Source organism: Triticum aestivum, chromosome 6A, assembly GCF_018294505.1.
Source record: "Triticum aestivum cultivar Chinese Spring chromosome 6A, IWGSC CS RefSeq v2.1, whole genome shotgun sequence".
Taxonomy (NCBI): domain Eukaryota; kingdom Viridiplantae; phylum Streptophyta; class Magnoliopsida; order Poales; family Poaceae; genus Triticum; species Triticum aestivum.
Genome location: NC_057809.1, coordinates 26,244,840 through 26,266,778, shown reverse-complemented (window position 1 = coordinate 26,266,778; position 21,939 = coordinate 26,244,840). Strand labels below are relative to the sequence as shown.

The 21,939-nt window shown below is 47.3% G+C and overlaps 2 protein-coding genes across 2 annotated transcripts; one reads left to right on the top strand and one right to left on the bottom strand.

The window, feature by feature from the left end:
• The first annotated feature begins 5,782 nt into the window (after positions 1–5,782).
• On the top strand, positions 5,783–6,809 carry LOC123131772 (DNA-directed RNA polymerase II subunit 4). The gene is made up of 2 exons (XM_044551448.1): positions 5,783–5,961; positions 6,068–6,809. The coding sequence occupies exons 1-2, from the start codon at positions 5,910–5,912 to the stop codon at positions 6,433–6,435; spliced, it is 420 nt and encodes a 139-aa protein (XP_044407383.1). The 5' UTR covers positions 5,783–5,909; the 3' UTR covers positions 6,436–6,809.
• Positions 6,810–7,218: 409 nt separating this feature from the next.
• LOC123131770 (uncharacterized) lies at positions 7,219–10,847 on the bottom strand. Its single transcript, XM_044551447.1, has 6 exons — positions 10,691–10,847; positions 10,410–10,569; positions 9,477–10,037; positions 8,373–8,850; positions 8,207–8,288; positions 7,219–7,439 (listed from the first exon to the last, which is right to left on the bottom strand). Exons 1-6 carry the CDS (start codon positions 10,730–10,732, stop codon positions 7,236–7,238), a joined length of 1,527 nt encoding a protein of 508 aa, XP_044407382.1. The 5' UTR covers positions 10,733–10,847; the 3' UTR covers positions 7,219–7,235.
• Positions 10,848–21,939: the final 11,092 nt, after the last annotated feature.

Sequence of the window (21,939 nt, the reverse complement as noted above, 5' to 3'; positions counted from 1 at the left end):
GTGCGGCCCGGGGGGGGGGGGGGGGACCAATCGGGGTGGAAGAGATGATTGGAAAACTAAAACTGCAGGAACGGGAGGAGGGCGATATGATCTTTGAAGAGGAGTTCCCAAATGAGATTGAGGAAGCGGAGTTCATGGCGCTGGCGACGGTGCATACGAACAAACCCTTCAACAAGAGGTCGTTCTACGACACGATGAGGCTCGCTTGGAGCCTGGCGCAGGGTGTAAACTTCAAACCTTTGGGTGAGAATCTATTCTCTCTGACGTAAACTGCTTGGGAGATTGGAAAAGGGTCACCGAGGAGGGGCCATGGCTGTTCCGCGACCATGGCGTGCTAATTGAAAAGTATGATGGATACTCCAGATATGACGAGGTCGTGCTGGACAAATTGGTACTTTGGATCCAAATTGTAGATCTCTCTCCGCTCTATAGAAAGGAGAACGTAGTTCGATCGCTGGCAAAAAAGGTAGGAACTGTGGAAAAGGTTATGCTAAACCCTAGATGGGGAGAGGGAAGGATTGTAAGGGTCAGAGTTAAGCTTGATATCCATGAACCACTGATGAGATACGTCTCTATAACAAAGGATGGGAAGAAGGTATATTACTCAGTGTTATACGAGAAGATGCCAGTTTTTCTGTTATGTGTGTGGCTATTTGGGTCATACATACCTCGAGCATGGTAATGGGAAGCATGATCTGCAGACTATGGAGTGGGGAGAGTTTATATTAGCATCTCGCCCGGGAGAGAGGAGGCAAGCAGGTCAGAACTCGAGGGGGAGGCAGACAGAGAGGACCACAGCCGGGGGTCTGAGGAAGGCTACTGGCCCGGAGGATGATGATCTGAAAGACACTGCGAATAGACCTATCAAATCCCGTAGGGGGATGATTGGAGACACTTTTTCTGGACGTAAGAGGCTGACTTGCGAGGAGGGATTCACGGATCCAGCAGCCCCTGCAGTAGTGCAACCGGGTCAATCACAGGAGTGCCCACAAGCTATGTCAAAAGCCCTAGTGGTTCACTCACAAGGCAAGCAGACTACAGAGCAGGAAGATGAGGATGGCGATACCTCATCGCACGATTCGAAGAGATCAAAGAAAGACAACCAGGCTGTGATGGATGCCAGCCACAACTTATCGGCGAGCTTCGAGAAGGGGCTCGACCGGTCGTAATGAAAATCTTAGTGTGGAACTACCGTGGGATGCGTAAACCTGCGGCAGTTTGGGCGCTCTTGGGGATCCAAGAGCGAATAAAACCAGATGTGTTGTTCATGTCTGAAACGCACCTGGATAAGGCTAAGGCAGGAAAGCTAAGAAGGAGGCTGGGGTTTGACGAGAAGGAGGTTTCGGAAAGTGATGGCAGAAGTGGAGGATTGATCATGTTCTGGCAAACTAGCCTGGGAGTTTCTTCTCGGGCTGTTCATGGAAATTATATAGACATACGTATAAGGCGACACGTGTGGGTTGGCGCTTCACAGGGTTCTACGGGGAGCCCAGTAGTGACCGTAAACACTTGTCATGGGAATATTTGCGTGGTCTGCACACCGTGGATGATCTGCCATGGCTAGTGGCAGGGGACTTTAATGAAATTTTACAATCCCATGAGAAAGATGGGGGAGCGGCACGCCCCCAACGGTGCATGCAGGCCTTTAGCAGCGCGCTGAGCAACTGTGGGCTTGATGATCTCAGATACTCGGGTGACATCTTCACCTGGCAACGAGGTAGAATCCGGGAGCGACTTGACAGAGCTGTTTCAAGTAGCTCTTGGGCTGACCTATTCCCAGCTTATGGGGTTTCAAATGAATCGTTTAATAAATCAGACCACCGACCGATCTTGATAGATACTGATTTTCAGCTTGGCTTACAACCAAGGGGTCCGCCGGGACCGAGGAAATTTGAAGCTAGGTGGCTTGCGGAGGAGGACGTGGAGGTGGTTGTTCAAGCGGCCTGGGATAGGGAAAAATCCATGGGAACCGAGCCTTACTCACAGGTGACTGGTGAGATTCATGCAGCCCTGCACACCTGGGATAAAGAGACCCTAAAAGGCCCGCGAACCCGGCTTAGGAAACTACAGAAAGAGTTGAATGAGGTGCTTTCGGGCCCGCTGTCGGATGAGGCTGTGGCTCGACAACACGAACTACATATGCAGATCGAGAATCTACTTGAACAAGAAGAGATATATTGGATGCAGAGAGGGCGTGCTGATTGGCTCTGCCGTGGCGATCAAAACACGGATTTTTTTTCACCGCGCAGCCACGGGGAGGCGCAAGCAGAATTTTATCAAGAAATTGAGAGGAGATTCAGGGGACTGGATCGAGGATGAGGACCAACTTAAGGGACATGTGGCGCACTATTTTGGTGGACTGTTTTCCTCCGAAGTGCAAAACCCGGACCAAAGTGTTCTAGACAAGGTTAAACCCAGAGTTTCAGCTGCAATGAATGATGAACTGATGAAGCCCTATTCCAGGGAGGAAGTTAAAGCAGCATTGTATAACATTGGTGACCTCAAGGCACCAGGTCCTGATGGGCTACATGCAGTTTTTTACAAGAGGTTCTGGCACATAATTGGGGAGGATTTAATTGACGAAGTACTATTGGCAGTAAATAACAAGAAAATACCAGAAGGATGGAATAACACCACAATTGTTCTCATACCAAAGGTGGAGAATCCGGAGGTAATTACACAGTTCCGCCCGATAAGTCTATGCAATGTCGTTTACAAGGTGATCTCAAAACTGCTTTCAAACAGGCTTAAACTCTTGTTGCCTGACATTATTTCACCCAACCAAAATGCCTTTGTTCCCGGGCGTTTGATTACGGACAACTTTTTAGTTGCTTTTGAATCTTATCATGCTATCAAGAGGAAGAGAATGGGCAAGTTCGAAATTTGTGCAGTAAAACTTGATATGCATAAGGCCTATGACAGGGTCGAGTGGATTTTTCTGGAGAGAATCATGCTTTGCTTGGGCTTCACACCAGATTGGGTTGCTCTCATTATGGAGTGTGTAAGGTCAGTAAAATACAAAGTGCGTTTGAACAATTCTCTCACAGACTTTTTTGTTCCTTCGCGAGGTCTGCGACAAGGAGACCCGCTATCCCCTTACTTGTTTCTGATTTGTGCGGAAGGGCTCTCAAGCTTGCTTACTCATGAGGAGGAGAGTGGTGACTTGATAGGAGTGAAAGTATGTAGGGATGCCCCGGCGGTCTCTCATCTTCTCTTCGCAGATGATTCCCTCATTTTGATGCGAGCAGATGCTAATAATGCAGCGAGCCTTCGACGCGCCCTGGACGACTACTGTACTGCCTCGGGTCAATTGGTAAGCGAGGCCAAATCAAGCATTTTTTTCAGCCCGTGTACTACGGTAGAAGTAAGGACGGAAGTATGCACTATTCTGAACATCATGGCAGAGGCGTTAACAGACAAGTACTTGGGGCTGCCCCCGATTGTTGGGGTAGAGAGATCGGACTGCTTTCAACACATAGTTGATAGAATCCTGAATAGGATCAGAGGATGGAAGGAGAAGATGCTCTCCTTTGAAGGAAAAGAAATGTTGTTGAAGGCTATCATACAAGCCATCCCCTCCTATGCCATGCTAGTTTTTAAATTCCCAAAACAAATCTGCAATGCGATAACATCAACTTTGTCTCAATACTGGTGGGGGGATGAGGAGGAGAAGAAGCATATGCATTGGTTCGCATGGTGGAAGATGTGTGTGCCAAAGAGCAATGGAGGTATGGGGTTCAGAGATGTGCACTGCTTTAACTTGGCCCTCCTAGCCAAGCAGAGCTGGAGGTTACTAGCAGAGCCAGATTCATTGTGTGCTAGAGTCTTGAGGGCAAAATATTTCCCGGATGGAGACCTACTAAATTGCCCTCTCAAGAAGGGGAGCTCTTACACTTGGCAGAGCCTGTGGAGTGGTCTTCAGACTTTCAAAAAAGGATACATATGGAGAGTGGGAGACGGCACACAGATAAACATATGGGATGATCCTTGGGTGACAAGCAGCCCAAACAGAAAGGTTATGACCCCACGAGGTAATATCATTCTTACTGAAGTTTCTGAGTTGATTGACATGGAGAATCGGTGTTGGGATGAACACCTTATCAGACATATCTTTTGGCCCATTGATGCAAACCGTATCCTGAATATACCCCTTGCAACGGGGATGATGGAGGATTTTGTTTCGTGGCACTATAATAAAACTGGAATTTTTTCGGTCAAGACGGCTTACCATATGGAGTGGGATCACCAACACGGACGAAAGTTGAGACAAACAAATTCAATATTGTCTTCAAGTACTAGTCCAGTTTGGCGCATTCTTTGGAAGCTTCGAGTACCGGCAAAAGTCAAAGTGCATGTGTGGCGAGCTTTGTATGGAGCAATCCCTTGCCGGGGTGTTTTGGCAAATCGACATATGATTACAGTTTTGGACTGCCCATTATGTGAGTCAGATTGCGAGAGTATTCGTCATGCTTTCTTTCGTTGCCATAGGGTGCAGGAGATTTGGGCAAAACTTGGCCTGAGTTCCACTATCAACGAGCTTTGTGAAAATGAGTCGGAAGGAGCGTCGGTCCTGGGCGACCTGCTGCTGATGCCTAATGCCACGGTTCCGCTGCTTTCGGATGTCTGCGGAAAGGAGCTTCTGGCGGTGGCCGTGTGGTATATCTGGTGGGAACGCCGGAGATTCACCCATGGTGAGGCCATCCAGGAGCCTGCCCGCTCGGCCCAGGCGATTGCAACCTTGACCAAGAATTTTATGAGAGCAAAGAAGCAAAGAGGAGGACGGATACAGAGGCATGGATGGACAAAACCAGCGGAGGGATTCGTCAGTTTAAATGTCGATGCCTCGTTTGATGCTGACAGTGGCACTGGGGGAACAAGTGCTATTATACGTGACTCCGCGGGAGTTCTCATAGCGGCATCGGCGTCACACATTCCGTTCGTCGAGGATGCAGGCACGGCGGAGGCTAGAGAACTCAAGGACGGGCTAATCCTCGCCAACAATATTGGATGCAACAAGGTGGAGATCCGAGCTGATTGTATGGAGGTGATCGAAATCATGCAACATGGAGGGAATTCCTTGGGTCCAGCGGCAGCCATCTATGAGGAATGTACCTTCTTATGTTGTAATTTCCTTTCTGTTTCTTTCAGCCATTGCCCTAGGGAGGCCAATATGGCGGCTGATTTACTGGCTACAAAGTCGGAGCACTCGAGAACTATTGTATGGCAGAACAAGGCTCCGGACTTTTTGCTTGATGTACTCTCAAATGATGTAGGCCTTTTCCCACATGAAATATAAACCGCCATGGTGGCTTTTCCTAAAAAAAAAAACATTGTACGTACTTGAAAACAAGATGAACGAATCGCTTGGGCCGCCCTTGGCATGGATGTAATTGAACACGGTTGTACTAATTTATTTACAGGTGTAACTTACTGTATTTCCGGCCGGAAAGCAAAACGACGGGAAACGGAGCCTTGGATTTGTAGATGTGTAGTTCGCAGTTGTTAAAAGAGAAAAAAAAACACGAGGGGAGGGAAGGGAAGGGCGCACCACGGGAGCTGCCGCAACAACCTCTTCGCCGCCGGGTTCTTCTCAGCGGCAGGTCCGATGAGGCGACGAGCCGACGACGACGGGAGGCAGAGTCAGTCGGCGTTTTAGCGGGCCCATCCGAGATGCTCGGATGATGAGAATTGAGGAACCGGTTTCCTTCCATCAGGCCCGGCCCAGTCTTCTTCTCCGCGATGTTGTGGGATCGGATCCGCGACCCCAGGCCCAGCCCACTGATTTTACCCGACGCCGCCTCCCTCTTTTCTTTCCCCTTCCTCTGCCCCTCCCCGCCGTCTCCTCTCCCGACGCCGAACCGAATCGCCGCACCGGCAGCCGGAGAAGAAGAAATCGAGCGCCCGCAGCCATGTCCGGCATGGAGGAGGAGGAGAACGCCGCCGAGCTCAAGATCGGCGAAGGTCAGCCCGTCTCTCCACCCCCACTCATCCACCTAGGGTTTCACCGGGGAGATCCGCCCAACAAACCCTAATCCCCACCGCTCTAATTCTTCTTCTCTTTGCGCAGAGTTTCTCAAGGCCAAGTGCCTGATGAACTGCGAGGTGGCGATAATCCTGGAGCACAAGTGGGAGCAGCTGCAGCACATGTCGGACGGCGGCGCCGACCAGGTCTCGCAGGTCTTCGAGAAGTCGCAGGCCTACGTCAAGCGCTTCAGCCGCTACAAGAACCCCGACGCCGTGCGCCAGGTCCGCGAGACGCTCTCCCGCTACAGCCTCGTCGAGTTCGAGCTCTGCACCCTGGGGAACCTCTGCCCCGACACCGCCGACGAGGCCAAGGCGCTCGTCCCCTCCCTCGTCCCCGGCGGCAGGTTCGACAGCGACGACCGCGTCGACAAGATGCTCAACGACCTCTCCCTCATCAAGAAGTTCGAGTAGCCGCCTCATAATATGCTCCTGCTTGTTGCTCATGTTCTTGTTCCTCCAATGGACATGAACATGGAGATGGAGATCCATGTGTCATTTATCAGTCTCAACAAGTACTACTAGCCACTGGTAGCTTAGTTTGGCGATGTTTGATCTTCAGATTATCTCCTTCTATGCTATGATCATAAGACATCGGTGTCAATTTCACAGATGTATGGAGTTAATGAAGCCTTGCTGCTATGCTGTCTTGGAGAAAAATGTAGTAGCTGCTGTTGTTAAGTTGGGTTGGTGCTGTTTAATCTTCTTCATATTACCCTCCTATATGCTATCACTATAAGACAGAGTTGATTAAACATTGTTGATATCATCTTCTGATCTTGATCATCTGAGAATTTGGTTACAGACTGAAAATTAGTTATCTTTTTGTCATCTCCTTGGCCTGCTTGTAGTTTGCAATCTCCAGAAGGAAACAGTTGTGCTCTTGCCGGTGTTTAACTGTATTATCTGGATGAATCTGAACATATGAAGGCTTCAGATCTTGTCACCATCCCATCTGGAAGCAAATCACTGTCTGTAATGTACATACGGATCTGAACAGAAATCTCAGCATCACTGAAGAATGCAAGAAACATGAGACAAGGCAAGAAAGCTCGCAACTTACATACACATAGTTACAACTTACAGGCGGTCTGTTCTCGTGCCACATATCTACTGAACCAATCAAAAGAGAAGAAAGAAGATTCTACGGTGCCAGATCCATTCCATTCCCTAGTTGACAGGAGCAACGCATGCTGGTTTTTCCAGGTCTACGACTACGAGCACCAGTTCCAGCAGCCCAGCGAGGGCGGCATCCTCCCGGTTCTCCTGATGTGCTCTGCCTGCTCCGCCGTCCTCGCGGCGCTGCGGTCCCTCTTCGACTCTGCGGCAGCTCGCTGCTCGTCCGCGGTGTGCCTCGTGGACGCGAGCTTGCTCATCAACTTGTCTTGCGCACGGGCTCGCATCCTCTCCACCTCGACCTTGAGAAAAATGCTAGACTCATTAATACGGACAATGGGTCTATTACAAACTTGGACATGGACAGATGGTGCCTCCACAAAGAAAAGGAAAAGACATCCCAGTCTCACATATTTCATGATATCTAAAAGACAGACATACAGCAAAATCTGGCCAAAATAACAGCAGTTGTACCAGCAAGAACACAAACAAACTAGTAGACCTCAATTTTTTATGAAGTACTCCTTCCGTCCCACAATATAAGACGTTTTTGCAAGTTACTTATATTATGGGACGGAGGGAGTAAAATAGAAGATACTTTGAGTTGCTATGGCATATATCCAATTGACAGGAAGATAATGGTGCGTGTAGGAAATTTTGATGAACTGGAGCTATGTGTTATCCTCTGCTATATTTTCATCGAAATGAAGGCATGATTCTACTCCTTTTCTGTTTTGAGCACGATACTGCTGCAAATCCAAGATAAAGGGATGTGCTGTCACCAGTAACTCAGTGTACAATAAACAGCTCTGTGCTAAGCAGAGGGGATCACAATCTAAAGGGATGCACTGTGAATTTAGATATAAAATGTTGGAGGAGTTCATCTGCCAAAGGAGTCCATGTGCCATAACATGATGTATACTAGTAGTACTAATGGTACCAACAGGGTAATCACTAGTGAATCAAAAGTATGATTTTCTGGAAATCAAGTGGTAAAATGAACATTTTCTGCCAAAAGTTTAGATGGAAGAAAATGAATCTGAAATTGGACAGCAGGAAAAAAACTAACCTCAATTTTTCTCATTTCTGCTTCGATTTTGGCTTTCTGGTGATCTTCCCATGCATGAATCTTGATCTCTTCTCGTTTAAACCTGCAGAATAAGGGCCGCAACATAATAAGTCACCAAGTACCCAACGATTTTAATGGACAAAGACATACACTTAGGTATTAGCACCTTGCTAAGTATTTGGCCTTCTCTGCCTCCTCCCAGGCAGCTGCACGGACTTCGGTTGCATTTTGTGCAGATTGGTCTGATGACACTGTCTTGAGAGAAAGCGATGCATCCTTTTCCTCTTCCTTCTTACTTGCCCATGCCGCGATGCTGGTTTTACCAAGCTGGGTGCCAAGAAGCATTATCTCTCTCCTAGTCTTCATTTGCAACTCCTCTTCACTTAAATCTGCATTGCTACATTCACCGCGGTTGATAGCAGCGCCAACTGCATTGATACCCAATGTCCTTCGTGGAGTAGTTGGCCGAGAGCAATCCGGGCTTGTTGCTCTGACAGGTGTTCCTGTCCGGGATGGTTCTTGGCTTGCAATTGGGGTCATTTCAGTACCCATATCCCTCATCGATACTGACCGGACTGTTGGTGGGGGAGGTATGCATGCAGTGGCACTCTGAAGCGTGGTAGATGAATCACAGCTCAAAGTAACTGCACAAGTTCAAAAATTATTCACTTGTGTCATGATTTTTAACTTTCCAGATAGAAAGTATGCAGGTAGATAGAATCTGATGTACATTTTGTAAAAGAGGAGAAAGGTGTTTTTGTCAGTTGTCACCTACATAACATACCAACTGAATTAATAGCTGGACATACAATAGGTTATTCATCCAGGCTAGATGGTGAATTATGAAATTAAACATACTGTAGAGACATGTGTACATGGTGAATTATGGAAGACTAATGAAACTATGCTATCACAAATCTGGCTCATATTCTTACATCACCTGACAGCTTTATCTAAAGAAGCAAACAAACAAATAAAATATATGCATTCGTCTATGCACGCATTGTGTTCAGTTCACTGAAGTTTTGGATTGCTAACAAGCTCTGTGCATTGTCAAATTAATAATTATCATTTTGAATGATACTGGAAGAATTGTGATACAGACAATGTGCGGAGCCCTCCATGTTCTAATGCTCCATTCAGCTAATGATAAGAGGCAATGCAATCATATCTTAGCGGAAGAATTAATCAGATCACATATAGCACCACCAACTACTTTATGAGAAGTGGAGGAGCTGGGGTATGATGACATAAAGAGTGCACTACTTACCAGCTGAATCAATTATAGTACTTTCTGCACCAGGTGCAGACTTTGTGCAAGGCTCCACTTCTGGATAGGGCTCCGGCGTGGCCCAGTTCGCCGCTTTCTGCCACCCAATCTCCCTCTTCTCTTGGCTCGGATCGATCCTCTTGGTGTCTATTTCCTCCATGGCCTCCAGCACAACCTTTGTTGCCGGCAGCCTCCCTCCACCAAAGCCAGTTTTCTCCATCTTCCTTGGGAAAGCTCCACCAGCCCTACCGGGACGGTTCGTCGTCGGGCTGGCGATCCATTTCTGGGCATCATCCCACTTCGACGGCGGGGGCTTGGAGAACGGCGCGACCACCGCCGTGGGCGCAGACCGAGCAGAGGCCCCTCGCTCCTTGTGGAACTCGAAGTTGGACGCCACACTCTCGGAGTCGCACGAGTCCTCCTCGGGCACCCTGAACCTCGAGCCCATGGAGTGGGAGTCTCGCGACCGTTGCCCGCTCCCGGTGTCCAGCGAGGACGAAGATCCTGACATGGTGCTCACCACGTCCACGTCCTTGTATTCTTCGCACATGCCACCTCCTCCTACATAAAAACAATGCCACAGTTACAGACTGTGAAATCTCAAGAAAAAGGTTCTGCTTTCAAGCAACCATTGCCTCTCAATTTTAGTTGAGCTTAACCAGAGCCTCTCATGCAACTAATTCAAGCATGAGAAGTGCCCATTTCACCTCGGGAATACCGAACTCTGGAGACATATCCTTTTGATGAATGCAAGCTTAATTTTTTTTCTATTACTTCAATCTCTGCCTCAGTAATGGAGAGCGTGTACTGACTGAACGGAACACATAAAAATATCATGCAACAGTACAGTGGACCCAAAATTGATGGATAAAATGCTCCAAATCGAGCAATGCAGGCGTCCATGGGCAGGAACGTGGGAGGGGAAATGCTCACTGCGCGCGTCGTCGTCGGATCTGACGGAGGCCATGGGCACCGCGCCGTACTCCTCCTCCTGCTCCGGCTCCCCGTCGTCGTCCCCGGCGCCGGCGTCCTTGCGGCGCCTCTCCACGCCCAGCAGCATCGCGCGCAGCCGCTTCGGCGAGAAGCCCCCGCCCTGGCGACACAACACGGCAGCGAGCGGCAGCGCGCGTCAGCAAACTCCGCCGAGAGAGGAGGAGGAAAAGCCAGAGGGACAATGACGCCGCGAATGGGGGGAGGGAAGGGGGGGTGCTTGCCTGCGTGGGGAACGACGGTTTCTCGATGCGCTCGTAGTCCATGGCGGCGGGGGCGGCGGCGCGCCGGAGGAGGGAGATCTGCGGCGGCGGCGGCAGCGGCGGCGGGCGTGGGAGTGCGAGGGGATGGGAGAGTGATGGGGGACACAGTTAAAGCTCGGGACTCGGGAGTGTGGTGCGTACTTTGACTGCCGTTTGACGGGTACGGAGGTGACGCTTTTGGGGCTCCCATTCCCGACAATTTACGCTCACTGCCACTGACTAATTTACGCTCAGGAACATATGACCCAAAAAAAATGTTGTTATGAAACATGTTTTTTTGTTCGATTTTGCTATTTTACCGGTTGCCTGACATTGCAATGTGATTAGTTGATTTTGTGCGAAACTCAGTGAAGGCGACAAAGCCGCGCCGAGCAATAGCGATCCGGAATCGAGAAAGACACAACAACGACATCGCCAATGAAGGGGAGCTAGTGGTTGACGGGTTCAAGAGTGGTAGAGGGGGTTGCTGAAAGGTTGTCGGTGATGGGATTAGATTAACAGGATGGAGGAAATCAAGACGAAGATAAACAGTATGAGGGGTTTAGGCCGTTGGATTGGCATCTAACGATTGAAATAGAATCAACTAAGAAAGGACAGATCCAATGCTGGAAGCTCCGACGCCAAATAAGGCCCAAGTAAGGATTATACAAGACAAGCCTTTTACCCATGCATGGTGCAATGTTGAGATGTTGTGTCAAACCTAGAACCTCTTCGACACAAATGAAAATATTTCACCACTGAAACATTAGTCGCATGATGTATAGGTAGCGTCGTTTATGTTGTAATAGAAGCGAGAAACAAATTCATACATTCAAACAAAAAAAATGACAATTGCAGCGTAAATTTTCTTTGTTATTGTGACTCCGCATGTGACAACCAACTGTTTAACAAGAAAATAAAGACGAAACCAACATTGGGTTTTTTTTTGGAAAAGGAGGATAACCTCCGGCCTCTGCATCAGAGTAGTGCATGAAGCCATATTATTAAAACAAGTATGCAAACAAGTCTGAATTGCAAAAGTCTGACTCACAAACGGAGCAAAAGAAAATGAAATTAAAAGGTGTCACATCCGGCGAAAATAGTAACGGGCCATGATGCCTATACACCTAGCCTATTAGTAGCTCGCCGTCCAAATCGGTTGAAGATAACCCATGCTACTGTCTCGCATCAGTTGCATCCAGTATCCAAAAGCTCCCTGAAATGCGCATGGGTGAGTAACGACCACGTATAGATCCAAGCAGTAGCTCTGTAAATAACTTGCAAAAAATTGATAAAGTTTTTCCGGTTAAAGATCATGCCATTCCTGATGTTCCATATAGCCTATAATAATGTGGATACTCCTATCCGAACATGTTTGCTATGTTTGAATTCAGTTGCTTAATTAAAATATTTTTCGTCAAGATCACTCCCTTGTGAACAAACCACATGAAGATTTTAATTCTTAGCGGCACTTTAACCTTCCATATGTGAAGTGATCTCAGAATTGGCCCAGTATCAATTACATCCATGTACATAGACTTCACAGAGAAACTACCATTCGCTGATAATTTTCAAAAAATGGTATCTGCCTGGTCAGATAGTTGAACCGCCATCAATCTACGGATCAAGTGTAACCAAGAAGTCCACCATTCCCCCACCAAAGACCTCTAGAATTGGATATTAAGAAGGGCCAAATGCAATACTGTAGCAACATAAACTTTCTTACGTTGTACAATATGATATAGAGTGGGATATTGCAGGGCTAAGGGTGTCTCCAACACTGGGTGCTCTTTGCGTCCTTAGGAATTAGGATTGGCACGCAAAGTCAGTTGACATTAGTGGGAACTCCAACAATTTTGAAGAATTTTTTGGCGTAAATGGTTTTACGGGGTGATTATAAATTTTAGCAAAAGTTTCCTAAGATCATTTTTTGTCCCATCCCGTAAACCTCTTCCCCTAAAGTTTTGTGAGATCCAGTAAATGGTTTGACGAGATGCGGCGGCGAGTAGCTTCATGGCGGTGCTCGAGCGACTATCCGCTTAGTATGATCTGAACACCCACCACAGAGGCGCAAAAAGGCGCAACTTTATGACGGCTATGAAAGCAGCTCGAAGCACCAACAGTTGTGGCAACTCGAAGGCGCATCGATTGTCACTAAACTCGTTGCGTACGTTGTCCACTTTGATCACCGCAATAAGAATACGGTCAGTATGGTCACTAACATACGAGTTGTGATGATTATACGGGCACTGTCACGCTGTGTGCGAGTTCTACAACGCGGTGATTGTCAAACAAAACTCGAAGACGCGCACTGTGGGAGGCTGCTGCTGGGGCCAAGAAAGATGGCCACCGGAGGGGCAAGATGGTCAGGAGAGGACGGCACGGGGCGTGATGATGCGGGGATCGCCTCAGCCGGCAACGGCCACTTTGCGCGCACTCCCCTCCACCCTTCTCCCATTGGCCCCCGCGCCTGACCAGTCTCCTCCATGCCTCCCTTCCAAAAAGTTTACCCCGACGCCCACACTAGACACGAACAACTGGGACCCTCCTGGGGGCCCGCGCGTCCGTGAGCTGGGTAGAAGCCTCGGCCGTCCAGGTTGGTGCCTACCCGCGCCCTGTCGCGAGGCGAGTGTGCGGCGTGCGTGCGTGCCGACTGCGCGTGGGCCCTCGCCCCAATCATGCTGTCCGTCTTCTTGTTCCTTCCCGCCACGTGACTCGCTGCCTCCACTGACTGGACTGACAAATGGGGCCTGGCGGCGGAGCTCGGAACAAACGGAGAGGTCAGCCGTGTGTTGCAGATTTCTTTAGTCATTGATGGGCCCGAGTGTTCGCATGTGCACCGACTAGACCGGCGTTAAACGAGGTGCGCCGGTCGACGCAGCCAAAGCGCTTCTGAAATATTCCCACAGAAAAACAAACAGGTTCTCAAGTGGTAGTAGAATAATCTAGGACTAGCTTTCAGAAAGCTTGAATAGGCGTGAACACATACATATATCTATACATATTTCATCGACGCAGGGCAAACCAATCCTGGGAAGAGGCATGGCTTTTCTTCCTGTTCTTTGCATTTTTTCTTTGGTGTAGAAATACTCAATTTAACAACGTTTTTTTTCTATTAGCATTGTATATCCAAAAAAGAAAAAATAAGGGAAAAGTTAGGATCACAAAATCGTTTTTGAATCGTTGTTTTAAATTCTGTGTAGGTGTTTGCGATGATAGACGTAATAACTATATGATGCCGTTAAGGTTTAGTAACATTGCTATATGGTTAATTTTGCTAAAAAACAATTACAAAATATATTGTCTACAATCATATGTCGACAGATGAAATTATAAAATAAGTATTAAATTTTAGTATAAATAATTCAAGGCGCCCTTAGTTCATATTGCGGAGATGAATTCTTGTGTCACGAACGACCCATAACGAAAGGAACGGAATAAGATGGGAAACATACTTAAACAATCATATCTTGCAGATATCAGGGCCATCAGAGGATATTCTCGCGGCCTCACCGTTAGGACCCCGCTAATCCAACCCGAGCTCACGATTGTCGTCATGTCAATTATGTCTGCCTTGGGGTGGGCTGAGTAAGCAAGGGTTACCGTGTGCTTGGGATAGAGCGTGAGAAGTCGGAAGCACGATGTATTAATTCATAGAGGGACAAATAGAGCATTAATTTTTGCACAAGAATCCGAGTGAATCCATTGGCATGTCTCAGTCATGTCACCCGCTCAGGGTTTTTTCCTTTATTTCCTGGGTCTAAAGATGATCCTCAGGTGAAATAGTCGATAATAGAAGGGGTAAATAGGTTCTCTAGAATTATGCTAGATTAGCTTAAAAACAATGTTAGTAACTAATAATAAAATATATTCTGTAGAAATATAACTACGTGGACAAACATATATGAAAAATAAACTCAAAGCAAATTATGTTGGAACAACAATCTAGTTAACAAAGCCCACAAGTATACAAAGCAAGTAAAGGAGTAGAAAAGGATTAACCACAAGTGAGTCGAGACGCGGATTTTATACCAAATTTCACAATTTCACACTCTTTGGGGAGTGCTAATCTCCATTTGAGCGGTTCCAAAGCCAAAGCTCCGAAACGCCGCCAAATGGCTCGCCGTATTCTCCCTTTGAGCCACCCCAACAAATAAGCCTCAATTCACTTGGGGTCTGTCTTGAAGGCAACCACCAAGCTTTTACAAATTTTTTGGGTGCACACCCCAAGCAAGGAAACTTCACAGAACCTCAAACCGCATAGGATCCCAAGATCCAAGAATGGCTCTACTGATGCAAACTATCTAGACTGCAGAAACACATGTAAGATGCACAAGGAACATGACATTTGGAAACATACGGGTTAGGCTATCTCAACATAAATAGTACCATATAGAAGCATGGAAAATTTGAAATGGGGAAGATAAGGATGTATGAAAAGTTTTGACTTGAATTATGAGCAACACAAATATGTGAGAAATGTAGGGAGCACAAACTTAGTGTTGTAAAGAATGCTTTGGACAATTTAAAACATCAGCATGAGACAAATTAATGATAGAAACATGGTTCTATCAATCAGAACAAACTTCACCAAAGGAAAAAAAAAATATGATTCTTACAAATTATGAATATTGGAAGCATCAATTTTGACTACCAAAACATAATCGATACTGTGTAGAAGCATATGCATTTCACCTTAGAGAAAAAGCAATGCTTGTTGCCAACATTTGGATGCAGAATTATGCGACATGCAATTACATCATTATTCATAAAAAATGAAGCAGTGACTTCAGTCTATAGCAACAGATTTGATAGTTGATGGAAGCACAGAATATTGAACTCACAAAGGGACATGTATGGCTGCATGATTTGGGTGGAAAATTTGTGAATCTTTAACAAATTCCATTGTTCCTAATTAAAGAGTATGTGAGCTTACATCAACAAAAAATAGGGAAAAGCGTGAATTTCGTACATACTGATGGCAACCTTGTCGTGATTGGAGGGGCGACTTTGTAAGACGAGCCAGTGCTCGTGAGCACTACCACCGACGGTGCAAGGAGGGGTGAATGGTGCTTTGGGTGGTAACGGGAGTGGAGTGGGGAGTAATGGTCCATACATCCCATCTCCCGTGCTTATTAACATGCGTAGGCGAGTGTCACACATGTCTCATTGGAGCCCAGCTCTAGGAAAAACGGCTGATTTGGCTGTTCCTCCTTAGCCAGGCCCAGGGCTGCTTTAAGGTTTGTGCGGGTCACGAATTTGGTGCATCCCAGACTACCAAACGGACTGAATTTGCATCCTGAGAGCATGTATGGGTTGCATGTGACCTACCAAATATGACTTGAGTGGGCACAAGGTAGTTGCTCTGAGGAGAGATTCGAGGTATGTAACCATATAAATTATATCAGCAATTCATAGAATATATCGGGTGTGCACCATCGTTATAGTTTACATATAATCGACCTTTTTGGAACTTCTAAGTTCTATAACAAGGCATCCTCAGAGCCAAGGTATTTTCTCTGCGTTGTTCCAAAGGCCCTTAGGTTGCAATGTCCATAACAATGAAACAAACAATAGGGAGGTGGCAAGCATAATTTATTGAACTTTCTGGGAGGACCAAGCAATATTTTGTTTAATATGAACTTTTTTGGGGTATGTGGGTTTTTCTCAAAATCGGGGAAGGGGAGGGGGGCATGGGTCCCCCCTCCCATGGCTCCATCCATGAGATTGCCCCTCGATAGGCCCTTTTCATTGTGTAGAAACAATATTTTTTAAAAAAATTGATGAGTTAATTACTATAATTATATTTTTCTTTACATAATAGTAATACTTTTTTAAACCCTTCATATTTTTGATTTGATTATTCTTCTTATTCACACTATGGTTGGTTTTGCATTTCCCTTTAAGCTAGATATATAGGGAGTCAGATGTTGGAGAAAATTGCGAGACTATGGGACATGCCATACGTCTGACATTTCTGATAGATGACCGCTCATCGTTCATCGCAACATCACTTTGAACATTATCCTGCTTGAATCTGACTTTGAGCCACAGTTGTGTGATTTTGGCACCGCAAAGTTGCTTGGCTCTGCTTCGACAAACCGGACTCTTGTGGCAGGATCGTATGTCTACATGTCTCCAGGTACACATCTTACACATACAATATATGACTCTGCAATGAGGACCACTATAGTAATGCAACAGTAACAACTGTCCTGCTCATCTGGGTTGAACATCAACTATTACTCTAATTATTGGCGTCATGGGCGTTGATATGTACCTGGGACAATACATAGTTCTGTTAAGGGTACGTAATGGGCCTAATGGCCTGGGCTGGCGGTATAGCTCGTTAGTCTTAGGGTTAATTAAAGATAAGGGTCGCTTGCTTAGGGGTCAAGTAAGCCTTGCTTGGGAGTCAAGTAAACCTCTCTATATAAAGAAAGGAGATGTATCAATCTAATCAAGCAAGAATTAAGAAGGAAAATCCCTTCCCTCTTGCCCGGGCGTGGGCAAAAAGGCCCCCGGCCGGCCCTCTCGCGCTCTCCTTCTATTAGCGCCATAACAATTTGGTATCAGCTAGCTTCGGTTCGATCATATCTTCACCGCCGCCCAACCCATCTCTTCCGCTACCGGTCACCTCGTCGCCTCCGGCGACCACCACGACCGTCGCCCCGCTCCTGCCCGCGTCGGGATCCTCCATCGCCCCCGCCCCCGCTGTCCTTACCCTGGCGAAGGTGTCCGGGGCACTGCGGGACCTAACCCAGGTCCTACGGGCCGCAACCGGCTGCGCCGCCCATCGCCGCCACCGTGCCACCGTGGCTGCCGCTGCACCAGGCGGCCTCCGTCACGCTCGCCGGGCCGCTGCAGCTGCCATCCATCACCCTGCCCTGGCTACAGTGGCAGCCGCCGCTCCTGGCAGCCTCCGCCGCAGCAGCCTCTGCCCCAGGGCGTCCCCGCCGAGCTCGCCAGGCCGCCGCAGCTGCCATCCATCGCGACCACTGCCCTGCCCTAGCTATAGTGGCAACCACCGCTCCTGGCTATTGGAAATATGCCCTAGAGGCAATAATAAAAGTATTATTATTATATTTCCTTGTTCATGATAATTGTCTTTACTCATGCTATAATTGTGTTATCCGGAAATCGTAATACAAGTGTGAATAACAGACACCAACATGTCCCTAGTAAGCCTCTAGTTGACTAGCTCGTTGATCAACAGATAGTCATGGTTTCCTGACTATGGACATTGGATGTCATTGATAACGGGATCACATCATTAGGAGAATGATGTGATGGACAAGACCCAATCCTAAACATAGCATAAAGATCGTGTAGTTCGTTTGCTAGAGTTTTGCAATGTCAAGTATCTTTTCCTTAGACCATGAGATCGTGTAACTCCCGGATACCGTAGGAGTGCTTTGGGTATACCAAACGTCACAACATAACTGGGTGACTATAAAGGTAGACTACGGGTATCTCCGAAAGTGTCTGTTGGGTTGACATGGATCAAGACTGGGATTTGTCACTCCATATGACGGAGAGGTATCACTGGGCCCACTCGGTAATGCATCATCATAATGAGCTCAAAGTGACCAAGTGTCTGGTCACGGGATCATGCATTACGGTACGAGTAAAGTGACTTGCCGGTAACGAGATTGAACGAGGTATTGGGATACCGACGATCGAATCTCGGGCAAGTAACATGCCGATTGACAAAGGGAATTGCATACGGGGTTGATTGAATCCTCGACATCGTGGTTCATCCGATGAGATCATCGTGGAGCATGTGGGAGCCAACATGGGTATCCAGATCCCGCTGTTGGTTATTGACCGGAGAGTCATCTCGGTCATGTCTGCTTGTCTCCCGAACCCGTAGGGTCTACACACTTAAGGTTCGGTGACGCTAGGGTTGTGAAGATATATGCAGTAACCCGAATGTTGTTCGGGGTCCCGGATGAGATCCCGGACGTCACGAGGAGTTCCATAATGGTCCGGAGGTAAAGAATTATATATAGAAAGTGTTGTTTCGGCCATCGGGACAAGTTTCGGGGTTACCGGTATTGTACCGGGACCACCGGAAGGGTCCCGGGGGTCCACCGGGTGGGGCCACCTATCCCGGGGGGCCCCATGGGCTGAAGTGGGAGGAAACCCAGCCCATATTGGGCTGGGGTGCCACTCCCCTAGGGCCCATGCGGCTAGGGTTGAGGGGAAACCCTAAAGGGGGCGCCCCCTTGCTTGGGGGGCAAGCCCCCACCCCTAGGCCGCCCCCCTAGGAGATCCCATTTCCTAGGGCCGGCGCTCCCCTAGGCACCCCTATATATAGTGGGGGAGAGGAGGGATTACATGACACAGCCTTTGGTGCATCCCTCTCTCCCTGTTACGTCTCTCTCTCGTAGCATAGGCGAAGCCCTGCTACTGTGACGCCCTGCATCCACCACCACGCCGTCGTGCTGCTGGATCATCATCAACCTCTCCTCCCCCTTGCTGGATCAAGAAGGAGGAGACGTCTCCCGTCCCGTACGTGTGTTGAACGCGGAGGTGCCGTCCGTTCGGCGCTTGGTCATCGGTGATTTGGATCACGTCGTGTTCGACTACATCATCCTCGTTCTTTGAACGCTTCCGCTCGCGATCTACAAAGGTATGTAGATGCATCCGATGACTCGTTGCTAGATGAACTCCTAGATGGATCTTGGTGAAACGAGTAGGAAAATTTTTGTTTTCTACAACGTTCCCCAACAGTGGTATCAGAGCCAGGTTTATGCGTAGTTCTTCTTGCGCGAGTAGAACACAATTTGTTGTGGGCGTAGATTTGTCAACTTTCTTGCCGCTACTAGTCTTTTCTTGCTTCAGCGGTATTGTGGGATGAAGCGGCCCGGACCAACCCTACACGTACGCTTACGTGAGACCGGTTCCACCAACTAACATGCACTAGTTGCATAAGGTGGCTGGCGGGTGTCTGTCTCTCCTACTTTAGTTGGAGCGGATTCGATGAATAGGGTCCTTATGAAGGGTAAATAGAAGTTAACAAATCACGTTGTGGCTTTCACGTAGGTAAGAAAACGTTCTTGCTAGAACCCTAATTCAGCCACGTAAAACTTGCAACAACAATTAGAGGACGTCTAACTTGTTTTTGCAGCAAGTGGTTTGTGATATGATATGGCCAAAGTTGTGATGAATGATCTATATGTGATGTATGAGATGTTCATGCTATTGTAATAGGAATCACGACTTGCATGTCGATGAGTATGACAACCGGCAGGAGCCATAGGAGTTGTCTTTATTTTTTGTATGACCTGCGTGTCATTGAGAAACGCCATGTGAATTACTTTACTTTATTGCTAAACGCGTTAGCCATAGTAGTAGAAGTAATAGTTGGCGAGCAACTTCATGGAGACACGATGATGGAGATCATGGTGTCAAGCCGGTGACAAGATGATCATGGAGCCCCAAGATGGAGATCAAAGGAGCTATGTGATATTGGCCATATCATGTCACGTTTATTATTTGATTGCATGTGATGTTTATCATGTTTTGCATCTTGTTTACTTAGAACGACGGTAGTAAATAAGATGACCCCTCATATTAATTTCAAGAAGTGTTCCCCCTAACTGTGCACCGTTGCGACATTTCGCTGTTTCAAAACACCACGTGATGATCGGGTGTTTTATTCAGACGTTCACATACAACAGGTGTAAGACAGATTTACACATGCAAACACTTAGGTTGACTTGACGAGCCTAGCATGTACAGACATGGCCTCGGAACACAGAAGACCGAAAGGTCGAGCATGAGTCGTATAGAAGATACGATCAACATGAAAATGTTCACGGACGTTGACTAGTCCGTCTCACGTGATGATCGGACACGGCCTAGTTGACTCGGATCATGTTATACTTAGATGACTGGAGGGATGTCTATCTAAGTGGGAGTTCATTATATAATTTGATTAGATGAACTTAATTATCATGAACTTAGTTTGAAATATTTTACAATATGTCTTGTAGATCAAATGGCCCACGTAGTCCTCAACTTCAATGCGTTCCTAGAGAAAACCAAGCTGAAAGACGATGGCAGCAACTATACGGACTGGGTCCGGAACCTGAGGATCATCCTCATAGCTGCCAAGAAAGATTACGTCCTACAAGCACCGCTAGGTGAAGCTCCCGTCCCACAGAACCAAGACGTTATGAACGCTTGGCAGACACGTGTTGACGACTACTCCCTCGTTCAGTGCGGCATGCTTTACAGTTTAGAGCCGGGGCTCCAAAAGCGTTTTGAGAGACATGGAGCATATGAGATGTTCAAAGAGCTGAAAATGGTTTTTCAAGCTCATGCCTGGATCGAGAGATATGAAGTCTCCGATAAGTTCTTCAGCTGTAAGATGGAGGAAAATAGTTCTGTCAGTGAGCACATACTCACTATGTCTGGGTTACATAACCGCTTGTCTCAGCTGGGAGTTAATCTCCCGGATGATGCGGTCATTGACAGAATCCTCCAGTCGCTTCCACCAAGCTACAAGAGCTTTGTGATGAACTTCAACATGCAGGGGATGCAAAAGACCATTCCTGAGTTGTTTGCAATGCTGAAATCAGCAGAGGTAGAAGTCAAGAAGGAACATCAAGTGTTGATGGTCAATAAAACCACTAAGTTCAAGAAAGACAAGGGTAAAAAGAACTTCAAGAAGGACGGCAAGGAAGTTGCCGCGCCCGGCAAGCAAGCTGCCGGGAAGAAGCCAAAGAATGGACCCAAGCCCGAGACTGAGTGCTTTTATTGCAAGGGAAGCGGTCACTGGAAGCGGAACTGCCCCAAATACTTAGCAGACAAGAAGGCCGGCAAAATAAAAGGTATATGTGATATACATGTAATTGATGTGTACCTTACTAGTGTCCGTAGTAGCTCCTGGGTATTTGATACCGGTGCAGTTGCTCACATTTGTAACTCAAAGCAGGGGCTGCGGAATAAGCGGAAACTGGCAAAGGACGAGGTGACGATGCGCGTCGGGAATGGTTCCAAGGTCAATGTGATCGCCGTCGGCACGCTGCCTCTGCATTTACCTTCGGGATTAGTTTTAAACCTTAATAATTGTTATTTAGTACCAGCTTTGAGCATGAACATTGTATCGGGATCTCGTTTAATTCGAGATGGCTACTCATTTAAATCCGAGAATAATGGTTGTTCTATTTATATGAGAGATATGTTTTATGGTCATGCTCCTATGGTGAATGGTTTATTCT